Source organism: Rattus norvegicus, chromosome 14 (assembly GCF_036323735.1).
Source record: "Rattus norvegicus strain BN/NHsdMcwi chromosome 14, GRCr8, whole genome shotgun sequence".
Classification (NCBI taxonomy): Eukaryota; Metazoa; Chordata; class Mammalia; order Rodentia; family Muridae; genus Rattus; species Rattus norvegicus.
The window spans coordinates 61,310,301-61,330,696 of record NC_086032.1 but is presented as its reverse complement, the minus strand read 5'-3'; the positions used below and the strand labels follow the sequence as shown (position 1 = coordinate 61,330,696).

At 40.8% G+C, this 20,396-nt stretch overlaps 1 protein-coding gene across 5 annotated transcripts in view; it reads left to right on the top strand.

Annotated features, from left to right (window-relative positions):
- Tbc1d19 (TBC1 domain family, member 19) overlaps positions 1-20,396 on the top strand; it is a 115,914-nt gene that overhangs the window by 82,410 nt on the left and 13,108 nt on the right. For 2 of the 5 annotated variants that reach the window (XM_063272928.1, NM_001106008.2), the window contains 2 exons: positions 4,338-4,370; positions 19,559-19,668. In XM_063272928.1, coding sequence (XP_063128998.1) covers positions 4,338-4,370; positions 19,559-19,668 — 143 coding nt within the window. Of the gene's footprint in view, positions 1-4,337; positions 4,371-4,531; positions 5,473-9,060; positions 11,002-19,558; positions 19,669-20,396 lie in introns of those variants that run through there. The other 3 variants (XM_063272929.1, XM_063272930.1, XM_063272931.1) reach the window with 3 other exon arrangements.

Genomic DNA, 20,396 nt, shown 5'->3' with positions numbered 1-20,396 from the left:
TTCCCAATCTGTTGGTTGCTGTTTTGTCCTAACATCAGTGTCCTTTGCCTTATAGAAGCTTTGCAGTTTTATGAGATCCCATTTGTCGATTCTTGATCTTAGAGCATAAGCCAGTGATGTTTTGTTCAGGAAATTTTCTCCAGTGCCCATGTGTTTGAGATTCTTCCTCACTTTTTCTTCTATTAGTTTGAGTGTATCTGGTTTGATGTGGAAGTCCTTGATATACTTGGACTCAAGCTTTGTAAAGGGTGATAAGAATGGATTGATCTGAATTCTTATACATGGTGACCACCAGTTGAACCAGAACCATTTGCTATCTTTTTCCATTGGATAGTTTTGGCTCCTTTGTCTCGTACTATTACCATACAGTTTTTATCACTATTGCTCTGTAATACTGCTTGAGTTCAGGGATAGTGATTCCCCCGGAAGTCCTTTTATTGTTGAGGATAGCTTTAGCTATCCTGGGTGTTTTGTTATTCCAGATGAATTTGCAAATTGTTCTGTCTAACTCTCTGAAGGGGATTGCATTGAATCTGTAGATCACTTTTATCTATCTTGTTGATTTTCTCAAAGAATCAGCTTTTGGTTCAATTGATTCTTTGTATAGTCCCTTTTGTTTCTACTTGGTTGATTTTAGCTCTGAGTTTGATTATTTCCTGCCTTCTACTCCTCCTGGGTGTGTTTGCTTCTTTTTGTTCTAGAGCTTTTAGGCGTGCTGTCAAGCTGCTGACATATGCTCTCTCCTGTTTCTTTCTGCAGGCACTCAGAGCTATGAGTTTTCCTCCTAGCACAGCTTTCATTGTGTCCCATAAGTTTGGGTATGTTGTACCTTCATTTTCATTAAATTCTAGGAAGTCTTTAATTTCTTTCTTTCTTTCTTCCTTGACCAGGTGATCATTGAGAAGAGCATTGTTCAACTTCCATGTATATGTGGGCATTCTTCCCTTATTGTTATTGAAGACCAGCTTTAGCACGTGGTGGTCTGATAGGGCGCATGGGATTATGTCTATCTTTCTGTATCTGTTGAGGTCTGTTTTGTGCCCGATTATATGGTCAATTTTGGAGAAAGTACCATGAGGTGGTGAGAAGAAGGTATATCCTTTTGTTTTAGGATAGAATGTTCTATAAATATCTGTTAAGTCCATTTGGTTCATGACTTCTGTCAGTCTGTCTATGTCTCTGTTAAATTTCTGTTTCCATGATCTGTCCATTGATGAGAGTGGGGTGTTGAAATCTCCTACTATTATTGTGTGAGGTGCAATGTGTGCTTTGAGCTTTAGTAAGGTTTCTTCTATCTATGTAGGTGCCTTTGTATTTGGAGCATAGATATTTAGGATTGCGAGTTCATCTTGGTGGATTTTTCCTTTGATGAATATGAAGTGTCCTTCCTTATGTTTTTTGATGACTTTTGGTTGAAAATTGATTTTATTCGATATTAGAATGGCTACTCCAGCTTGCTTCTTCAGACCATTTGCTTGGAAAGTTGTTTTCCAGCCTTTTACTCTGAGGTAGTGTCTGTCTTTGTCCCTGAGGTGTGTTTCTTGTAGGCAGCAAAATGCTGAGTCCTCATTACGTATCCAGTTTGTTAATCTGTGTCCTTTTATTGGGGAATTGAGTCCATTGATGTTGAGAGATATTAACTGCTTCCTGTTATCCTCGTATTTAGAGTTGAGATTATGTTTGTGTGCTTGTCTTCTCTTTGTTTTGTTGCCAAGACGATTAGTTTCTTGCTTTTTCTAGGGTGTTGCTTGCTTCCTTGTGTTGGGCTTTACCATTTATTATCCTTTGTAGGGCTGGATTTGTAGAAAGATATTGTATAAATTTGGTTTTGTCATTGACTATCTTGGTTTCTCCATCTATGTTAATTGAGAGTTTTGCTGGATACAGTAACCTGGGCTGGCATTTGTGTTCTATTAGGGTCTGTATGACATCTGCCCAGGATCTTCTGGCCTTCATAGTTTCTGGAGAAAAGTCTGGTGTGATTCTGATAGGTCTGCCTTTATATGTTACTTGACCTTTTTCCCTTACTGCTTTTAATATTCTTTCTTTATTTTGTGCGTTTGGTGTTTTGACTATTATGTGACGGGAGGTGTTTCTTTTCTGGTCCAATCTATTTGGAGTTCTGTAGGCTTCTTGTATGCCTATGGGTATCTCTTTTTTTAGGTTAGGGAAGTTTTCTTTTATGAATTTGTTGAAGATATTTACTGGTCCTTTGAGTTGGAAGTCTTCACTCTCTTCTATACCTATTATCCTTAGGTTTGATCTTCTCATTGTACCCTGGATTTCCTGTATGTTTTGGGCCAGTATGTTTTTCCGTATTATCTTTGACAGTTGTGTCGATGATTTCTATGGAATCTTCTGCTCCTGAGATTCTCTCTTCTATCTTGTCTTCTGTTGGTGATGCTTGTATCTACAGCTCCTTGTCTCTTCCTTTGGTTCTCTATATCCAGGTTATCTCCCTTTGTGCTTTCTTTATTGTTTTCAATTCCTTCAACGGTTTGATTATGTTTTCCTGTAATTCTTTCAGGGATTTTTGTGTTTCCTCTCTAAGGGCTTCTACTTGTTTACTTGTATTTCCTGTGTTTCTCTAAGGGAGTCCTTTATGTCTTTCTGAAAGTCCTCCAGCATCATGATCAAATGTGATTTTAAATCTACATCTTGCTTTTCTGGTGTGTTTGGATATTCAGTGTTTGCTTTGGTGGGAGAATTGGGCTCCGATAATGCCATGTAGTCTTAGTTTCTGTTGCTTGGGTTCCTGCGCTTGCCTCTCGCCGTCAGGTTGTCTCTGGTGTTACCTTGTTTTGCTATTTCTGACAGTGGCTAGACTATCCTATAGGCCTGTGTGTCAGGAGTGCTGTAGACCTGTTTTCCTGTTTCTTTCAGCCACTTGTGGGCGTGTAGTCATTCCTGTCCACTGGCTTTCAGCTTTTCCTGTGGGCATGTGTCCTGAGTCCACCAAGCAGGTCACTTGGAGCAGAAAAGTTGATCTTACCTCTGGTCTCGGGCCTGAAGTCGCTCCTCGGGACTGCCTTTCGGCTCTCCGTGAGGGCAGCAACCAGAAGTGCCTGCCCCTCTTCCTCCTGGGTTCCTGTGCACTGGGGGCCCAGATGGTGTTAGGTGTTTTCCTCTAGAGTCAGAAATGTGGGCAGAGAGTAGTCTCCTCTGGTTTCCCAGGCATGTCTGCCCCTCTGAAGGTCTATCTCTCCCTCCCTCAGAATTTGGGTGCAGGGAGCTGTTTGACCGGGTCTGTTCAGATCCGGGCACAGTCTGGATTTCAGGGATCCTGCAGCTTGACTGTCCCTATCTTCCTGTGCCTAGAGGCCCTATACAGTTTCTTCTTGGGCCAGGGATGTGGGCAAAGGTCAGCAAAAGTGGCGGTCTCTTGCCCTGCAGTCTCAGGATTGCCCACACGTCTGGGCGATGAGCTCTCTCTCCCATGGTGTTTGGGAGCAGGGGCTGTGGGCCGTGATCAGCGAGGTTCGGGCGCCAGCTAGAAACCCAAATCTAGTCTTTTCAAAGGTAAGAATTAAGCTGAGAGACACAAACTGTGTAGCAGAAGTTTATCTACAAAGCAAAGCAAAATGATAGTATAACGCAGAGCAGTTTGAGCAGGTTGATCCAAACCTGTGTATCAGCATGTTGGGGCTGAGGGGTTGGTGCCCAGGGGAAGGGGACTGGATAGACCGTTTGATATTGCCCTGTTGATTTTTTAATATATTGTAGATTTTATGAGGTGTGTGTATATTTATTCATGGGATAAGGTTATCTTCTTGTTCCTTACAAATCATAGTGAACCCTATCACCTTTATAGGACATTTCTCCCCATGATTCTATTGAAAAGCCAAGGAAGGAAAAGGTCCAGATCATAATGCAGATGCTATTATAATTCAACCTGGGCTTTTGAGGAGAATAATACTTGCCTCCTTGATAGCACATGAGTCAGTGTTAGGAAGGGATAATGACCTACTGAGTTCTGACACGGAAAACCTAGCTGCAGTTGAGGATGGTCATGCACAAAGCTGCACTCTGACTATAACTGGACTCACAGGAGCAGATTGTCAGCTCTCTCCTTTCTAATTCTCCCCTAAGATGAAGGCACAACGGTAGTTTTCCACAGTCACCTCATAGCTAATTCCTTAGTCTCAGATACACGTTTGAAAATGTCTAGTTTACTTTTCTAAGAGTGTTAAAACACTGTTTTGTTCCCATCACTGTCTTTCTGAAATTTCAGACAAAGTGCAAGCAGAAAGTAGCTTTAGTGCATCCATTTGCACTTTAGAGTCTTTAACTCCTGCATGAAGCAGCAGTGTGTGACCGATTCTCTGTTTCTATTTCAGGTGTCATCCCCTTCCATGGATTTTCCATGTATGGTAAGTTGAGCTTGATATAGTCATCATTTTTGTTATGCTTGGAAATTTTCAACATAGTGATAATGTTCATTATCTCACCATTTATGTGGATTTAAAGTACATAAGCATTTAAAGCATTAAATTTAGTATTTTATATGTCTAATTAAGAAAATTAAAAATAGGCTTTGAGGCTTGGTACCATGAAGAGAGCCTATGAGAGGCTATTGGTGAAGCCTAGTTGCAGCAGAAGACTCCAGTTTGCCAGTACAATGGGATGATCACCAAGAACAGCAGTGGCAGCAGAGTGGATCAACCTGAGCTTAGACTGCTACAGAGGACAGAACTGGAGTAGTGATACAAGCCCTTTGAAGAAACCCAGAAGATCATGTGTGGATCGCAGACATTAAAACAAGAAGCTGTGACATTGAAATTGCCTTGGACCCCAGGATGTTTTAGATGCCAGAGCCATGACCATGGTCTATCTGCTGAGGAAAGTTGCCAGTAGGGAGTAGAACCAGCCCAGGAGAAAGAAGTTTATTGCAGTCAACAAAGCTGAAAAAGGATTTGGAGATCTGAAGACTGCTTAGACATTAGCCATGGAGATGCAGAGTTTGGAGTTTGCCCAGCTGGTTTCCTGTCATGCTTTGGGGGTTACAGTTAAGTGATTGGATCAGAAGAGACTTTGAACTTTGAATTTTTGAACTTTTTGGACTTTTAACATTGTTGAGACTGCTTGGTATAGACTATGGAGACTTTTGAAGTTGGATTAAATTTATTTCGCATTATGCTATGTTTAGGTATGAACTGCATAGACATCTATTTGAACAATCCTAGGGGCCATGGAGTGGAATGTGATAGTTTGTACATGTTTGGCCCAGGAGGTGGCACTATTAGAAGTTGTGGCCTTGTTGGAGTAGGTGTGTCACTGTTGCTGTGAGCTTCAAGACCCTCAATCTAGCTGCCTGGAAGTCAGCTTCCACTAGCAGCCTTCAGATGAAGATATAGAACTCTCAGCTCCTCCTGCACCAGGCCTGCCTAGATACTGCTATGCTCCAGCCTTGATGATAATAGACTGAACCTCAGAATCTGTAAGCCACCCCCAATTAAATGTTGTCCTTATAAAGTTGTGAAGGTTGCTGTGAGCTTTGTCATTGAGTCTAATGGGATAAGAACACAGTCATATTTAGCTTTACTATAGTAATAAAAACAGCATGGAACAGGCATAAAACCAGACACTTGCTTACTTAATGGCATCAAACAGAAGCCCAGGACATAAGTTTACATACTTGTGGATATCTGGTGGGGGGGGTTGTTTGTTTGTTTGTTTGGTTTTTGTGGGGTGTTTTGTTTTTGTTTTCTTTTGGGTTTTTTGTTGTTGTTTTTGAAGAAGAAGCAAAAGCATTGGAGAAAATACAGAATCTTCATCAATTGGAGCTCATCAGACTGGATGGCTGCATGTAGAAGAAAGAAAATAGATCCCTACTTATCACGCTGCACAACATTCAACTCCAAATAGATTAAAGACCTCAGCAAAGACCAGATACCCTGAATCTGGTAGAAGAGAAAGGTAATCATCTGTGTTACTCAACTACAAACCTTGTGACCTACATCAGTGACCTGCCTGCAAGAAAGACATGGGGATGAAATAGTGGCATGAATGCTATGGGAAGAACCAACCACTTTCCTTTCCTTTTATGAAACTAGATTATTTTCTCATATAATTTATCCTGATAAAAGTTGCCTTCCTCCAGTTTCCTTCTCACCTTCTCGCCTATCCAGATCCACACCTTTTCTGTCTATCATTAGAGAAGAACAGACTTATAAGGGAATGTCAGGGCAGGGAGGTAGGAAGGGGTAGGGGGTGTGGGAACACCCTCATAGAAGCAGGGGGTTGGGGATGGGATAGGGGCTTATGGACGGGAAACCTGGAAAGGGGATAACATTTGAAATGTAAATAAAAAATCCAATAAAAAAAACACAGTATTAAAATATAACAAAATATAAGATCAAACAAAATCTATTACATTGAAGTTGGACAGGACAAACCAACAGGAAGAGCCCAGGGAGAAGGCATAAAAGTCAGAGACCCACTCATTTTCACACTGAGGAATACCGCCCCCCCTAGAAAAAAACACATTATACTTTAGCCATATATACATACATATATGGCTAAAGTATAATGCAGGCCCGATGCATGCTGCTTCAGTCTCTGTCAGTTCATATGAGCTTCGTCTATGTTGACTGAGAGGACCTTGTTTTCTTGGTGTCCTCTCTCCCCTCTGGCTCTTATAGTCTTTCTCCCTTCCACAGGGAGGAACCAACTGCTTTTTATTGGACTTAAGGCCCACTCCATGAAATGGAACCCTTACCAGACACTAATAAAATGACCAAGACCCTAAGAATAGATAGGTCATGGGCCTAGAGGAAAACACACTGCCTTATGCTGCAAAAAGAATATAGCAATAAAATAACTTCTAGGGATATACTGCTATACTCCACAAATCAGTGCTTTGTCAACCCCATCAGAGCAGTTTCTTACAGTAGATGGGAATTAACACAGAGTCCACAATGGGACAATTCGCATAGAGTAAAAGACTTTGGAGTCCTTTGTCCTAAATTGAATGTCTTTATAACCTCGCCTCACAGCTCAGGGATCTGTGCAGAAGAGGCAAGAATATAGGACCCAGAGGTGAGAGGTGAATCCAGGGATTAGTGTCTTCCAGTCACAACAAGACTGGTGCATGTACGAACTCACAGAGACTGTGGGAACATACACAAGGCCTGCACAAGTCCAGCCAAGTAGAGTCCCAGCACTGAGGGGGGGAGTGGATGTGGGTCCCACCCCTACCAAGAAGCTCTCTGTAATTGATATCTACTGGCAAAGGGAAAATCAATTTTCTTCAGTGGAGTATCACTGGTTATATCAGTCTTACTTCAGGATAGGTCTCATGTCTAGGAGTAATTGGCCAACACCGCATAAATTCAGGTATATTTGTGGACTTTTTGCTTCATTTTTTTTCTTTTTGTCATTTTTGGTCTTCTGGGTCTTTTGCTTACTGGTTTTGATTTTTGTTTTTGTGTTGTTGTGGAGGTATTTTTGTGGGGTTTTTTTCTGTTTTTGTTAGTTTTTGTAAGTGGAAAATGAACAAAATGTTTGGTAGGATCCACTGGAAGGAATTGTGGGAGGGGAAAACATGATCAAATATATTTTACGATTTAAAAAAATGTTTTCTTTTCTTTGAGATTTATTTATTTTATATATATGAATATACACTGCAGCTATCTTCAGACACACCAGAGGAGGGCATTGCCTCCCATTACAGATGGTTGTGAGCCACCATGTGGTTGCTCGGAATTGAACTCAGGACCTCTGGAAGAGCAGGCAGTGCTCTTAACTACTGAGCCATCTCTCCAGCTCACAACTCTTTTTCTTTTAAAAATTATTTAACTGTAGCAGGTGCAAAACCAGGTTGCATAAGTTTCTTGACTGACTACTAGACTCTTATGGAAGTCTTTTAAAAATATATATATTATGTCAAAAAAATCTGAAAACAAGGACACGAGTGGTGGCTCCTGGTTTCCCTAGACTCCTGGTATGCCTGCTGTTGTCTCTGTTTACACATTCATTCCTTCATGCATGGAAAGGCTTGAGAACTCTGAGGCCTTTGGGACCTCAGTTGGCATTGACTGAGGAATGGTAAAAGCTTAACAAAGATGGCAGGAGGAAGAACACTCTGTGTACTTCATGATGTCATGTAATTTGTATGCGTTCATGAGTTACCTAAACTTTGCCATCCTCTTTATTCTGACCCTTACCTTTAGGATACATAGAAATACTTTACTATTTTAAACTTGTAACATAAACTAGCAATATACCAATATCTTTCTTGAAAAAATACTTCTGCATTGACAGTCAAACTCATTATGAAGGACAGAATGTATTTTGCAAAGTAAAGCAGGGAAGACTGTGCAGAGGCCTGGAGGACCATGGCCGCGTGCCGTCTGGACAGTGTTGCTCATAGCTTTGCATGAGAGCGTGTGCTACTTTATTCTCCTGCTCGGCAGCTTGAAATATAAACATGCGAGTACTAGAGTGAGCCTCTGGCATATGAGATTGTAAGGAATCTGAGACGGGAAACAAGAAAAGGTTAAGAATGTATATAAATTTACCCTTGCCGTTTATTATTTCATTTCACTAAGTCTTAACTGTTAATATTTTCCAAGTAAATACTGTTTAGCATACACAAGTGGCTTGAAGTCTACAGAGTTCAGTACAGTCAGACTTCTGCTTCACGTTCAAAGTCATTTTAATAGTCTAGCACTGATATGCCCAGAGAGAAGGGTAAGGATACAGGTGATAGAAACTATTTGATGAAGAGTTCACATATACCTCATGAGAAAACTCTGGAGGTATCCACAGATACATACAGCATACAGCCAGTGACTGTGGCGCAGCATGTTGAAGCATCTCTGTGTAGTTAGTACTTTGCCTGTTCAGTTTCTTCATTTTACAAAGTACAGTATTTATCTATTTTTAAAATCCATCCAAAACTCACTAGTTTTAATTGTCTTCTGATCCTCATTTATATAGATTAATAGTTTTATTATAAGTGATTATCATTTCATAGGGAAAGTTCTGCCATACAGGATCTAAGTAGCTTTAAAAGTTAATGAGGAATCTCAGGGTTGTTTTGGTTTGCATTTCCCCCAGTCAGGATGGCCAAGATCAAAAACTCAGGTGACAGCAGATGCTGGCGAGGATGCGGAGAAAGAGGAACACTCCTCCATTGTTGGTGGGATTGCAAGCTGGTACAACCACTCTGGAAATCAGTCTGGCAGTTCCTCAGAAAATTGGAAATAGACCTAACCTGAGGACCCAGCTATACCTCTCCTGGGCATATATCCAAAAGATGTTCTAACATATAACAAGGACACGTGCTCCACTATGTTCACAGCAGCCTTATTTATAATAGCCAGAAGCTAGAAAGAACCCAGATGTCCTTCAACAGAGGAATGGATACAGAAAATGTGGTACATCTACACAATGGAATACTACTCAGCTATTAAAAGCAATGATTTCATGAAATTCTTAGGTAAATGGATGGAACTGGAAAATATCATCCTGAGTGAGGTAACCCAATCACAAAAGAATACACATGTTATGTACTCACTGATAAGTGGATATTAGCCCAAAAGATTGGAATACACAAGATACAATTCACAGATCACATGAAGCTCAAGAAGAAGGACAACCAGAGTGTGGATGCATCAGTCCTTCTTAGAAGGAGGAACAAAAATACTCACAGGAGGAAATATGGAGATAAAGTGAGGAGCAGATACAGAAGGAAAGGCCATCCAGAGACTGCCATACCTGGGGGATCCATCCCATATACAGTCACCAAACCCAGACAATATTGTGGATGCCAAGAAATGCAGCTGATAGGAACCTGATATAGCTGTCTCTTGAGAGGCTCTGCCAGAGTCTGACAGATACAGAGGTGGATGTTCATTGCCAACCATTGGACTGAGAACAGGGTCCCTAGTGGAGAAGTTAGAGAAAAACTTGAAGTAGCTAAAGAGGTTTGCAACTCCATAGGAAGAACAACAATATAAACCAACTGGACACCACAGAGCTCCCAGGGACTAAACCACCATCCCAAGAGTACACAGGGATGGAACTATGGCTCCAGCTTCATATGTAGCAGAGGATGGCCTTGGCAGGCATCAGTTGGAGAAGAGACCCTTGGTCTTGTCAAGATTTGAAGCCCCAGTGTAGGGGAATGTCAGGGTGGGGAGATGGGAGGGAGTGGGTGGGTAGAGGAGCATTTCCTTTTGAAAACAGGAGAAGGAAAGATGGGATAGGGGGTTTCTGGAGGGGAAAACTGAAATGTAAATAAAAAAGTCCAATAAAAGAAAAAGGTTTTAAAAAATGTTAATGAGGAATTTATTTTTATGGACGAACCAAGTAGGGAAATATTCATGAAATCAAACTCGAGGTCATGCTTACTTTTTGCGTATTATATGAATATATAAATGTAATTTTGCTTATAAGAATTGGATTGATGGTATGATGTTTTGTTCTCTCATAAATACAATAAAATATTGAATAGTGATTATTTGCATAAATTTTTGTAGTATTTATGTTTGTGAAAATATATTTACCTTTAAGTTCAATCTTCATTTCTTTATTAGACATGATTGTTAAAAATTTTAGAACCCATAAAATCTTCAGTTGGAGGTTTCATATTTTATTTATTAAAATAAATTTGGAGAATTTCATGCACGTGGACTGTATTACACCATTCATGCTCCTCCGTCTCCTCCAGCTTCTCCCATGCTACCCAGCCTCTCTTTCAAGTTCATGCCCTCTTCTGTACTCATTGGAAATTGGAAATAAATTCTAGTTCTTCATTTTGAAGTTTTATTAATAATATGTGCTTGTGTCACATTGATTTTGTTAAGGTTTGGTATTACAATTAAAGCATGAATTACAAATTTTAAATATGTGGAATGCTTTAATGTGTGCTATTTTAATAAATAGCATTGTATTTTCATATATTTTAAATGTTAGTTTTGAAATGGGAGGGCATACCTGTTTGGATTTCAATTTTATATCTATATAAAATATGTACTTTATGTAAAGTTTTCTCTATATCTGGGTCATTCATTCATTCATTCATTCATTCATATTCTAACTCCCCTGAAAGTAATTTGTTCTTCTCATGCCTATAGAAAAACTAGAATTTGCTATATGAAATGCTGGCTTTCAATGAATCAGTCACACTGCAAAGTATGCTTTCAGTCATATAATTGAAGCTTTGTGCACAAACATTTAAAATATTTTTACAACTTTTCTGTTCACCTTGTCAAAAGAAAGAATGCTAAATTATTCCATGTTTTCTCTACTGAGTTAATGTCTACTGCCCTCGGGATTTACCAAGACATTATAGAGCCCTGCCTAATTTCTATCACATGAAAACAATATAAATAATTTTTGTCAAAATTAATATCTAGATATGCAGTTTTATATCTTTGCATTGCTTATGACTGTCTCAATTTTCTGGAAAATATGACCTTGTTTGTCAAAATAGTAGAATCACATGGTCAAAGTAGTCCCCATGATTAGCACTTTCTGACATTCAGCTATGGGATATCTGAATGGTTGACAACATACCTGCACTTAATGGACAATAACTGGATGCAAAGGAAAATGTCACTTTAGAGCTTGTTACAGAAATGAATCAGTGGCCTGAGGAACATTTTAAGTTCATGGAAGATATTTTGATATATAAAGATCAGTTAGGAGCTGGGGAATATAACTTGTTTGGCAGGAAGACTTGGCTCTAATCCGCAGCACACAGGAACCACACCCCCTAGCAGCAGCAGCAACAACAGCAAAGCATGCATGGTAGTACATGCAGGAGAAACGTAGAGGACAAGCAGACGTTCAGGGTCATCTTCTGCCTCAGTGAGGTGGAGACTGTAAAACAATATAACCAGTACTAGGAAGATACTATTCAATTTTTTTTCAAGGTGAATTAATTTAAACTGTGGAGAAGTATCTTATGTTTACTTACTTAGCTTCCAAAATTAAAGTCCTAGATGGCACAGTTTGTAAAGGGCCTGCCACACAAGTCTGAGGATGACCAGAGTGTGGTCCTCAGCAGCCACATAGCAGCCAACTGTGATGGCACTCATCTCTAACCCTAGCACTGGGGGTGGAGTGGGGAGGACAGGTGAAGGGGAGACACAGACAGGTGGGTCTCTGGAGCTTGCCCGCCAAATACTCTAGCCAATTCCTACACATTTGATGTAAGACCTGTGCCACAAAGGAATGTGGTGAGAATGGAGATACTCAGCCTCAACCTCTGCTCTTCACATGTACTTGCACACACACCTGTATATATGCACACAAACATACATATAATTTTTAAAAATTTTTGTATTTAAAATATAATTACACCATTCTTCCCCACCCCCTTCAATCTCTCCAGGACAACCCTGTCCCTAAATGCACACCTTGCTTCCTCCCCAAATTCATGGCCTCTTTTTAATTGTTATATACATACAACCTACTCAACCTTTTTTTTTTAATTGGATAGTTTATGTATTTACATTTCAAATGTTTTCTCCTTTCCTGGTTCCCCCCTCCCATGCCCTCTGGCCCTGCTTCTATGAAAATGCTCCCCCTCTCACCCACTACCACCTCAACACCCCGGCATTTCCCTGGGGAAATGAGCCTTCACAGAGCCAAGGGCTTTTCCTCCTATTGAGGCCAGACAATGCCATCTTCTGCACATATGCAGTTGGAGCCATGAGTCCCCGCCCCCCAATGTCTACTCTTTGGTTGGTAGTTTAGTCCCTGGGAGCTCTGGGGGGTCTGGTTAGTTGACATTGTGTTTTTCCTATGGGGTTGCAAACCCGTCGGCTCCTTCAGTCCTTTCTCTAACTCCTCCATTCAGGTCCTCCTGCTGAGTCTGACGGTTAGCTGCAGGAATCTTAATTTGTATCTGTAAGGCTCTGGCAGAGCCTCTCAGAGGATACCCTATCAGCAAGCACTTCTTGGCCTCAACAATAGTGACTGGGTATGGTGGCTGCATGTGGGCTGGATCCCCAGGTGGGGCAGTCTCTGGATGGCCTTTCCTTCAGTCTCTGCTCCACTCTTTGTCCCTGTATTTCCTCCCATGAGTAGTTGGTTCCCCCTTCTAAGAAGGGCTGATGCATCCACATTTTGGTCTTCCTTCACCAACAATGGAGGAGTGTTCTTCTTTCTCTACATCCTCCCCAGCATCTGATGTCACCAGAGTTTTTGATCTTAGCCATTCTGACTGGTGTGAGGTGGAATCTCAGGGTTGTTTTGATTTGCTTTTCCCTGATGACTAAGGATGTTGAACATTTCTTTAGGTGCTTTTTGGCCATTCGATATTCCTTAGCTGAGAATGTTTTGTTTAGCTCTGTACCCCATTTTTTAATAGGGTTATTTGGCTCTCAGGAGTCTGACTTCTTGAGATCTTTGTATATTTTGGATATAAGCCCTCTATCAGATGTAGGATTGGTAAAGATCTTTTCCTAATCTGTTGGTTGCCATTTTGTCCTAACAACAGTGTCCTTTGCCTTACAAAAGCATTGCAGTTTTATGAGATCCCATTTGTCGATTCTTGATCTTAGAGCATAAGCCACTGGTGTTCTGTTCAGGAAAATTTCCCCTGTGCCTATGTGTTCAAGGTTCTTCCCCACTTTTTCTTCTATTAGTTTGAGTGTATCTGGTTTTATGTGAAGGCCTTTGAACCACTTGGACCTAAGCTTTGTACAAGGATATTAAGAATCGGTCGATTAGGGGCTGGGGATTTAGCTCAGTGGTAGAGCCCTTACCTAGGAAGCGCAAGGCCCTGGGTTCGGTCCCCAGCTCCGGAAAAAAAATAACCAAAAAAAAAAAAGAATCGGTCGATTTGAATTCTTTACATGCTAACCTCCAGTTGAACCAGCACCATTTGTTGAAAATGCTGTCCTTTTTTCTATAGGATGGTTTTAGCTCCTTTGTCAAAGATCAAGTGACCATAGCTGGGTGGATTTATTTCTGGGTCTTCAATTCTATTCCATTGATCCATCTGCCTGTCTCTCTGTACCAATACCATGCAGTTTTTGTTTCTGTTTTTTAATCACAATTGCTCTGTAATACAACTTGAGGGATGGTGATTACTCCAGAAGATCTTTTATTGTTGAGAATAGTTTTTGATATCCTGAGGGGTTTTCCAAATGAATTTGCAAATTGCTCTTTCTAACTCTATGAAGAATTGAGTTGGAATTTTGATGGGGATTGCATTGAATCTGTAGATTGCTTTCAGCAAAACAGCCATTTTTACAATATTAATCCTGCCAATCCATGAGCATGGGAGATCTTTCCATCTTCTGAGATCTTCCTCAATTTCTTTCTTCAGAGACTTGAAGTTCTTGTCATACAGATCTTTCACTTACTTAGTTAGAGTCACACCGAGGTATTTTATATTATTTGTGACTATTGTGAAGGGTGTCATTGCCCTAATATCTTTCTCAGCCTGTTTATCCTTTGAGTAGAGGAAGGCTATTGATTTCTTTGACTTAATTTTATACCCAGCCACTTTGCTGAAGGTGTTTATCAGGTTTAGTAGTTCTCTGGTAGAACTTTTGGGATCATTTAAATATACTATCATATCATCTGCAAATACTGATATTTTGACTTCTTCTTTCCAATCTGTATCCCTTTGATCTCTTTTTGTTGTCTGATTGCTCTGGCTAGAACTTCAAGAACTATCTTGAATAAGTAGGGAAAGAGTGGGCAGCCTTGTTTAGTCCCTGGTTTTAGTAGCTGCTGAATCTTTATAATGTTACTTGTATATATATGATTTTAGGGCTGACCACTTGGGGTTGGGTAATCAACTGGTCTCTTCATTGGAGAAGTCTGTTTTTCTTGCTCTCAGCCCTCTTTAGATTCCTGCATTTCTTTGTCTAGTGTTAGGGCCTCATGAGTTCTTCCAGGTCCATGTTACTCTGTTAATGCCGTCCTTGTTTAAATATTCTTTAGGTAGCCATGGCATTAAGATGTGGAAGTATAGCTTCCTTGAACTTTAGGGAAGAGACCTAATCTCATATCTGATTCTCTGTTCTTTTGACTCTTAAAGTCTTTCTGCCCATCTTCTACAATGAGCACTAGGTGCAGGTGCTGTGTTGAAGATATAGGGCTGGGCCCCACACTATCACATATCCTCTGATTTTTAATTGGTTGTGGTTTTCTGTAATGGTCTCCATCTGTTGCAAAGAGATGTTTCTTGGATGAGAGATAAGAGCTATACTTATCTTTGGATATAAAGACAAATATTTAGAATATAGTTAAAGGTTTTGCTAGTCTAGTAAAGTGTCAGTTGTAACAATTTCCTTCAACATCCATGACCTCACTGCCCTGAGTAGTTAACTAAGTTTCCAGTACTAGGCATGATTTCCTTCTTGTTGAGTGGGTTGTAAGTCCAATTAGAGAGCTGTTGGTTACGACCAAGATATCCATGCCACTGTGGTACTCTGAGGGCTATTGTGCTGTACTGGTTGTTGTAGTTTGCAGGCACTATAGCTTACATGGAGCTATTTGTTGCTTCCCTTCCTTTTAAGCTTACATGGCACCTTCTGGTTTACTGAAATCTAAACTTCAGGGAGAAGGAGTTCAGGTTAGATCACCTTGGATCTTCTAAGACCTATGTCTGAAGTACGTGGTATCTTCAGCAGTAGGGACTTAACCTTCAACCTTTGAGAGTTAACCAGGGGCAAAAGCAATAGTTTACAATTTTGGAGAATATCTTGGACTACTGTGACCAACATCTGGAGAGTGAGCTTCGCATGCACTGTATTAGGGTTTTTGTTAGATAGTCTATGGCTCATTGTCAGTTCAGGTGGGAAAATATCACTTGACTATATATGTATACATATAAACTTTTATGAGACTTCAGTAAATAGATAATATTCCTTATGACTTTTTTCAAATACCTTTTTATTTTACCCTCGCCATTTCCTCTCTTTCTCTTTTGACATCCTTCCCCCTCCTCTCTAAATATCTCCAAAAACCTTTCCATTTTCCTCTTCAAACCATTTGTACCCTGATTTTCCCTTCTCTACTGCTCCTCCCCTGGTCCCTTTTTACTTTCCTGGTTTCAGGTACTCTAGGTTATATGTTCACATCTAAAGGAGCCACGGGTGACAGAGAACATATAACACTTGTTTTTCTGGTTCTAGTTTACCCTACTCAATAATGGCCTTTTCTCGTTCCTACGTCTACCTATAGAGTTCGTGATTTTGATTTCTTTACAGCTGTATAGCATCCCATCATATGTATATCCATCACATGAAGAACATTTAGGGATTTTCCACTTCCTAGCCATTGTGAGTAGAACATCAATGAATATGGAATATGGCTGAACAACTATCTGTGGAGTAAGATGTCTGCTCCGTTAAGCATGTGCCAAGGAGTGGCATAGTCGCACCTTGTGATAGATTTAGTTTAGCTTTTTGAGAATTCTCCACACTGTGGCTGGGGGTATTTGGACCCATTTTCATTCTTACCAAATATGAATGAGGGTTCCCTTTTTTCAACATCTTCCCATGCACTTTGTATCAACTGTTTTGTTGATCTTCACTCTTTTGATTGGGGTAAGGAGAACTCAAAGTTGTTTTGATTTGCATTTCCCTAATTGCTAGGCACAGCGGATGGTTTTTGAGAAATTTGTTATTTCTTATTTTATGAACTCTCTGTTCAGATTTTTTTAGTCCATGTTCTCTCTCTCTCTCTCTCTCTCTCTCTCTCTCTTTCTCTCTCTCTCTCTCTCCCTCCCTCCCTCCCTCTCTGTCTCTGTCTCTGTCTCTCTCTCTCTCTCCACTTTGTTTCTTAGTTCTTTATGTATTCTGGCTATTAATCGGTCAGATGTACTCCTGGCAAAGACTGTCTCTCATTCTATGGGCCTCCTCTACACTTGATTGATTGTTCCTTTAGCTGAAGCCTTTTTTTTAATCTATTTTTTCTTTTATTGGATTTTTTATTGACATTTCAAATGTTATCCCCTTCCTCAGTTTCCCCTCCAGAAACTCACTATCCCATCTTCCCTCCTCCTCCCTCCATGAGGGTACTCCCCCACCCACCCACTCACTTCTTTCCACCTCCCTGCCCTGGCATTCCCCTATACTGGGGCATCAAGCCTTCACAGGACCAAGGGCCTCTTCTCCCATTGACATTCTACAAGGCCATCCTCTGCTACATATGCAGCTAGAGCCATGATCCATCCCTGTGTACTCTTGAGATGATGGTTCAATCCCTGGGAGCACTGGGGGTCTGGCTGGTTGATATTATTGTTCTTCCTATAGGGTTGCAAACCCCTTCAGCTCCTTCAGTTCTTTCTCTAACTCCTCCATTGGGGACCCTGCTCTAGCTGAAGCCTTTTATTTTTATGAGTTCCACTCATTGGACTTTATTCCTGGGCAAATGAAGTCCTTTTTTTTTTTTTTTTAAGGGTGAACACCACCATGCCCAGCAGTTTTTTGGTTTTGTTTTGTTTTGTTATTTATATGAGTTCACTGTAGCTGTCCTCAGACACACCAGAAGAGGGCATCTGATCTCATTACAGATGGTTGTGAGCCACCATGTGGTTGCTGGGAATTAAACTCAGGACCTCTGGAAGAGCAACCAGTGCTCTTAACCTCTGAGCCATCTCTCCAGCCTGAAATCCTATTTTTAAAAATCCAATCATATGCCTGTGTCATGTAGGATACTGCCTGTGGTTTCTTCTAGTGAGTTTGATAGTCAGGTCCTTGATCCACTTGGAGTTAGTTTTTGCTTCATTTTGTTCTTTAAGGTGGTAGATAGATATCTATTTTCATTCTTCTGCAGGTAAGAAACTGATAAAGATGCTCCCTTGGTGCTGCTTGTATGGTATAGTCCTTTAAAAGTCATAGCCAATGAAATAAAGAAAAATAAATAAGAAGATAAACAAATACTGAAAGTACAAAATAAAACTTTTATTGTTATCAGATATTGTGTTTATGTGCATAGAAAATCCAAAAGTATACTCAGATCATCTGTGAGGCTGATGAATGAATTTAGTTAGTGAGGCTGATGAGTACACAATGATGAATGAATTTAGTTAGTGAGGCTGATGAGTACACAGTCACTGCAATAATAAGTTTCCTTCCTATGCTCCACAACAGAGAGGCATAAAAATTACATGTGGGATAGTGAAAAACCCTGGCTCCCAGTTGAGGTTTGAAACCCCGGTGACCCTGTTTGGCCTGACTCCCAGGAAACCAGGCCGGTCACTGGCCCACAGACCTCCATATTTGTAACCTTCAGTCATGTAAAGGCAACAAGGGCAATGTGACCTACAGGTCACATAAGCTCTAGACAGGTGTCCATTATAATGAGGTACCTAAAGGCCTGGAGGCTTAGCCAATAAATTTCTCTTCCTAGACACTCCTCCCTGCAAAAGGTATCTAATCTCAGGGCCACTCTGAGACTTGGAGTACGGTTTTACTCATCCATGACAATAAATGCCTTGAAACCATGGACTGCCTCATTTTATTGGGATCCACTGTGGGAAGCCACAGAGAAGAAGGCCTACAGAGCTGCCATCTAATCGCACAAAGAAGGCCTCCTCGCCTTCCCAGCAGAGGCAGCCACTGAGCCCACCACCACAGTCAAGTGAAAGACTCTCCCTTCAGGACAAGCCAGAGCTCTCCCTCTTTACCCTAAGCCCTGGGTTAGATCCAGCCCTGCAGGTTCTCACTCTGTTCTCAGCTCTTCTTCGACATCCCAGCAGCGCCTGGATGCCCAAGAGCCTGAGAAACAGACAGCCCTAGCTTCCTTCCTGGGGAAGCCAGCTCTGGATGTCCCATGCCTAGGACTGTGCTTCCCCACCCCTGGAGCAGTGTCTCATTGCTTCCTATAGCCTGACACCCAGTGGTTTCGGGTAAGCTCAGTTAAGTGGCCCAAGCCCTGTAGCGGAGCTGACAGGGAACCACACATAACCTACACTCTGATTTAGTGAAAAGTGTAGCATGTCACGTTTAAGATGTGCTATGGAGTGGGGTCTTCATTTCTGAAAATCTCCGAGGGTGCATGAACAGAAAGCTGGTAGAATGGAGGAAAGCACAGTCTACCCTTGGATAAATTCCTTAGCTCTCTTGTGCCTCAGTTTCTTCATTTGCCAACCTCAGATGACAATATTATTCTAATGAATTGGTTGTTATGGTTATTAAAAAAGAATGAGGAACTTCCACTTGGGAGGCTGAGGAGCAGAGGGGCTCAGGGTTAGGGCAAGCATGGCTAGGCCACCCTGCCTCAGAAAAGAGTAAGGTGGCCTGGTTGTTGTTTCCTTGTTACTTCACTCATTAAAAGATATTTGATGTAGCTCGGATGGCTCTTTGAGTTTGTATGCATACATATTCATATACATACACTATAACTTCATTCTCAGGTAACAAGAGTGGGAGTCTAACCATTTGTAACTCGTGCATCTGTAATATTAGCAGTTGTTCGAACTTATCCGTGTACACACATACCTCCTCTGAACATTGAAACAATGATGCATGACATCAAAGCTGTGGCTATGAATACTGTATTTTCCTTTTGTCCTTTGCCTTTCATGGGCTTATTTGAAGCGTGTTAGTCCTGCATTCTTACCAGTTATCTTCTCTTGCAGTTGCACCACTGTGTTTTCTGTATCATGAACCTTACAAATTGTATCAGATATTCCGTGAGATGTATGTCCGCTTTTTCTTCAGACTCCACTCCATCTCCTCTCATCCTTCTGTAAGTTCATCAGTTGGATCTACTCAGACTCTAAACTGTTCTTTCCTTAAAGAAAAAGTCTCCCACTTAAATTATAAAGCAATCCATTTTAATTTTGATATCAAATAATATGTTTCTAGACTCAAGGGAAGAGAAGAAAGTGATGTTTAAATATTTTGGGGAGTAGAGAGGAGAACATCTCTTATTAACTAACAAGATTTTAGCTTTCCGGGTTGGGAGGCAGGATTCTCAACCTTAACAAAGATGCCTTTCCTTCTTTGTTGATGTCTCCATCTGAGGAGGGAGGGTGGTGAGGTCATCTGCTGCTGCAGTGAAGTTTACAGAGCAAGCAAGCGAAGACTGGGCGGGTTCTCTGCACATGGCTACTTTCTTGTTTTGATTGTTGCTAATTATCATTATCACCTTATCTTTTTAAATGTTATTTTACCACATATTTTTCTTACACTTATTCAATGCCTACATTAACAACAGTTTAGTCTTTTTTATATATTTTTATTTCTTTATCATTTTTTGTTTTGTTTTCTTTTCTTTTTCCCATGAGCCCTGCCGGCAGCATTTACTTTTCTGTCAGCTTCCCCCTTTGGTGTTCTTTGGCCTTCCTGTGGGTAGCCTGCCTAGCTATCTGTGAGAACCTGTCCACTGGAAGGAAGGGTGGGCCTGCCAATCAGCTCCGTGAAGCCTGAGTTCTTCTACTAAACTGAAAAGCTGGTTTTTATTCTTCCATTTAC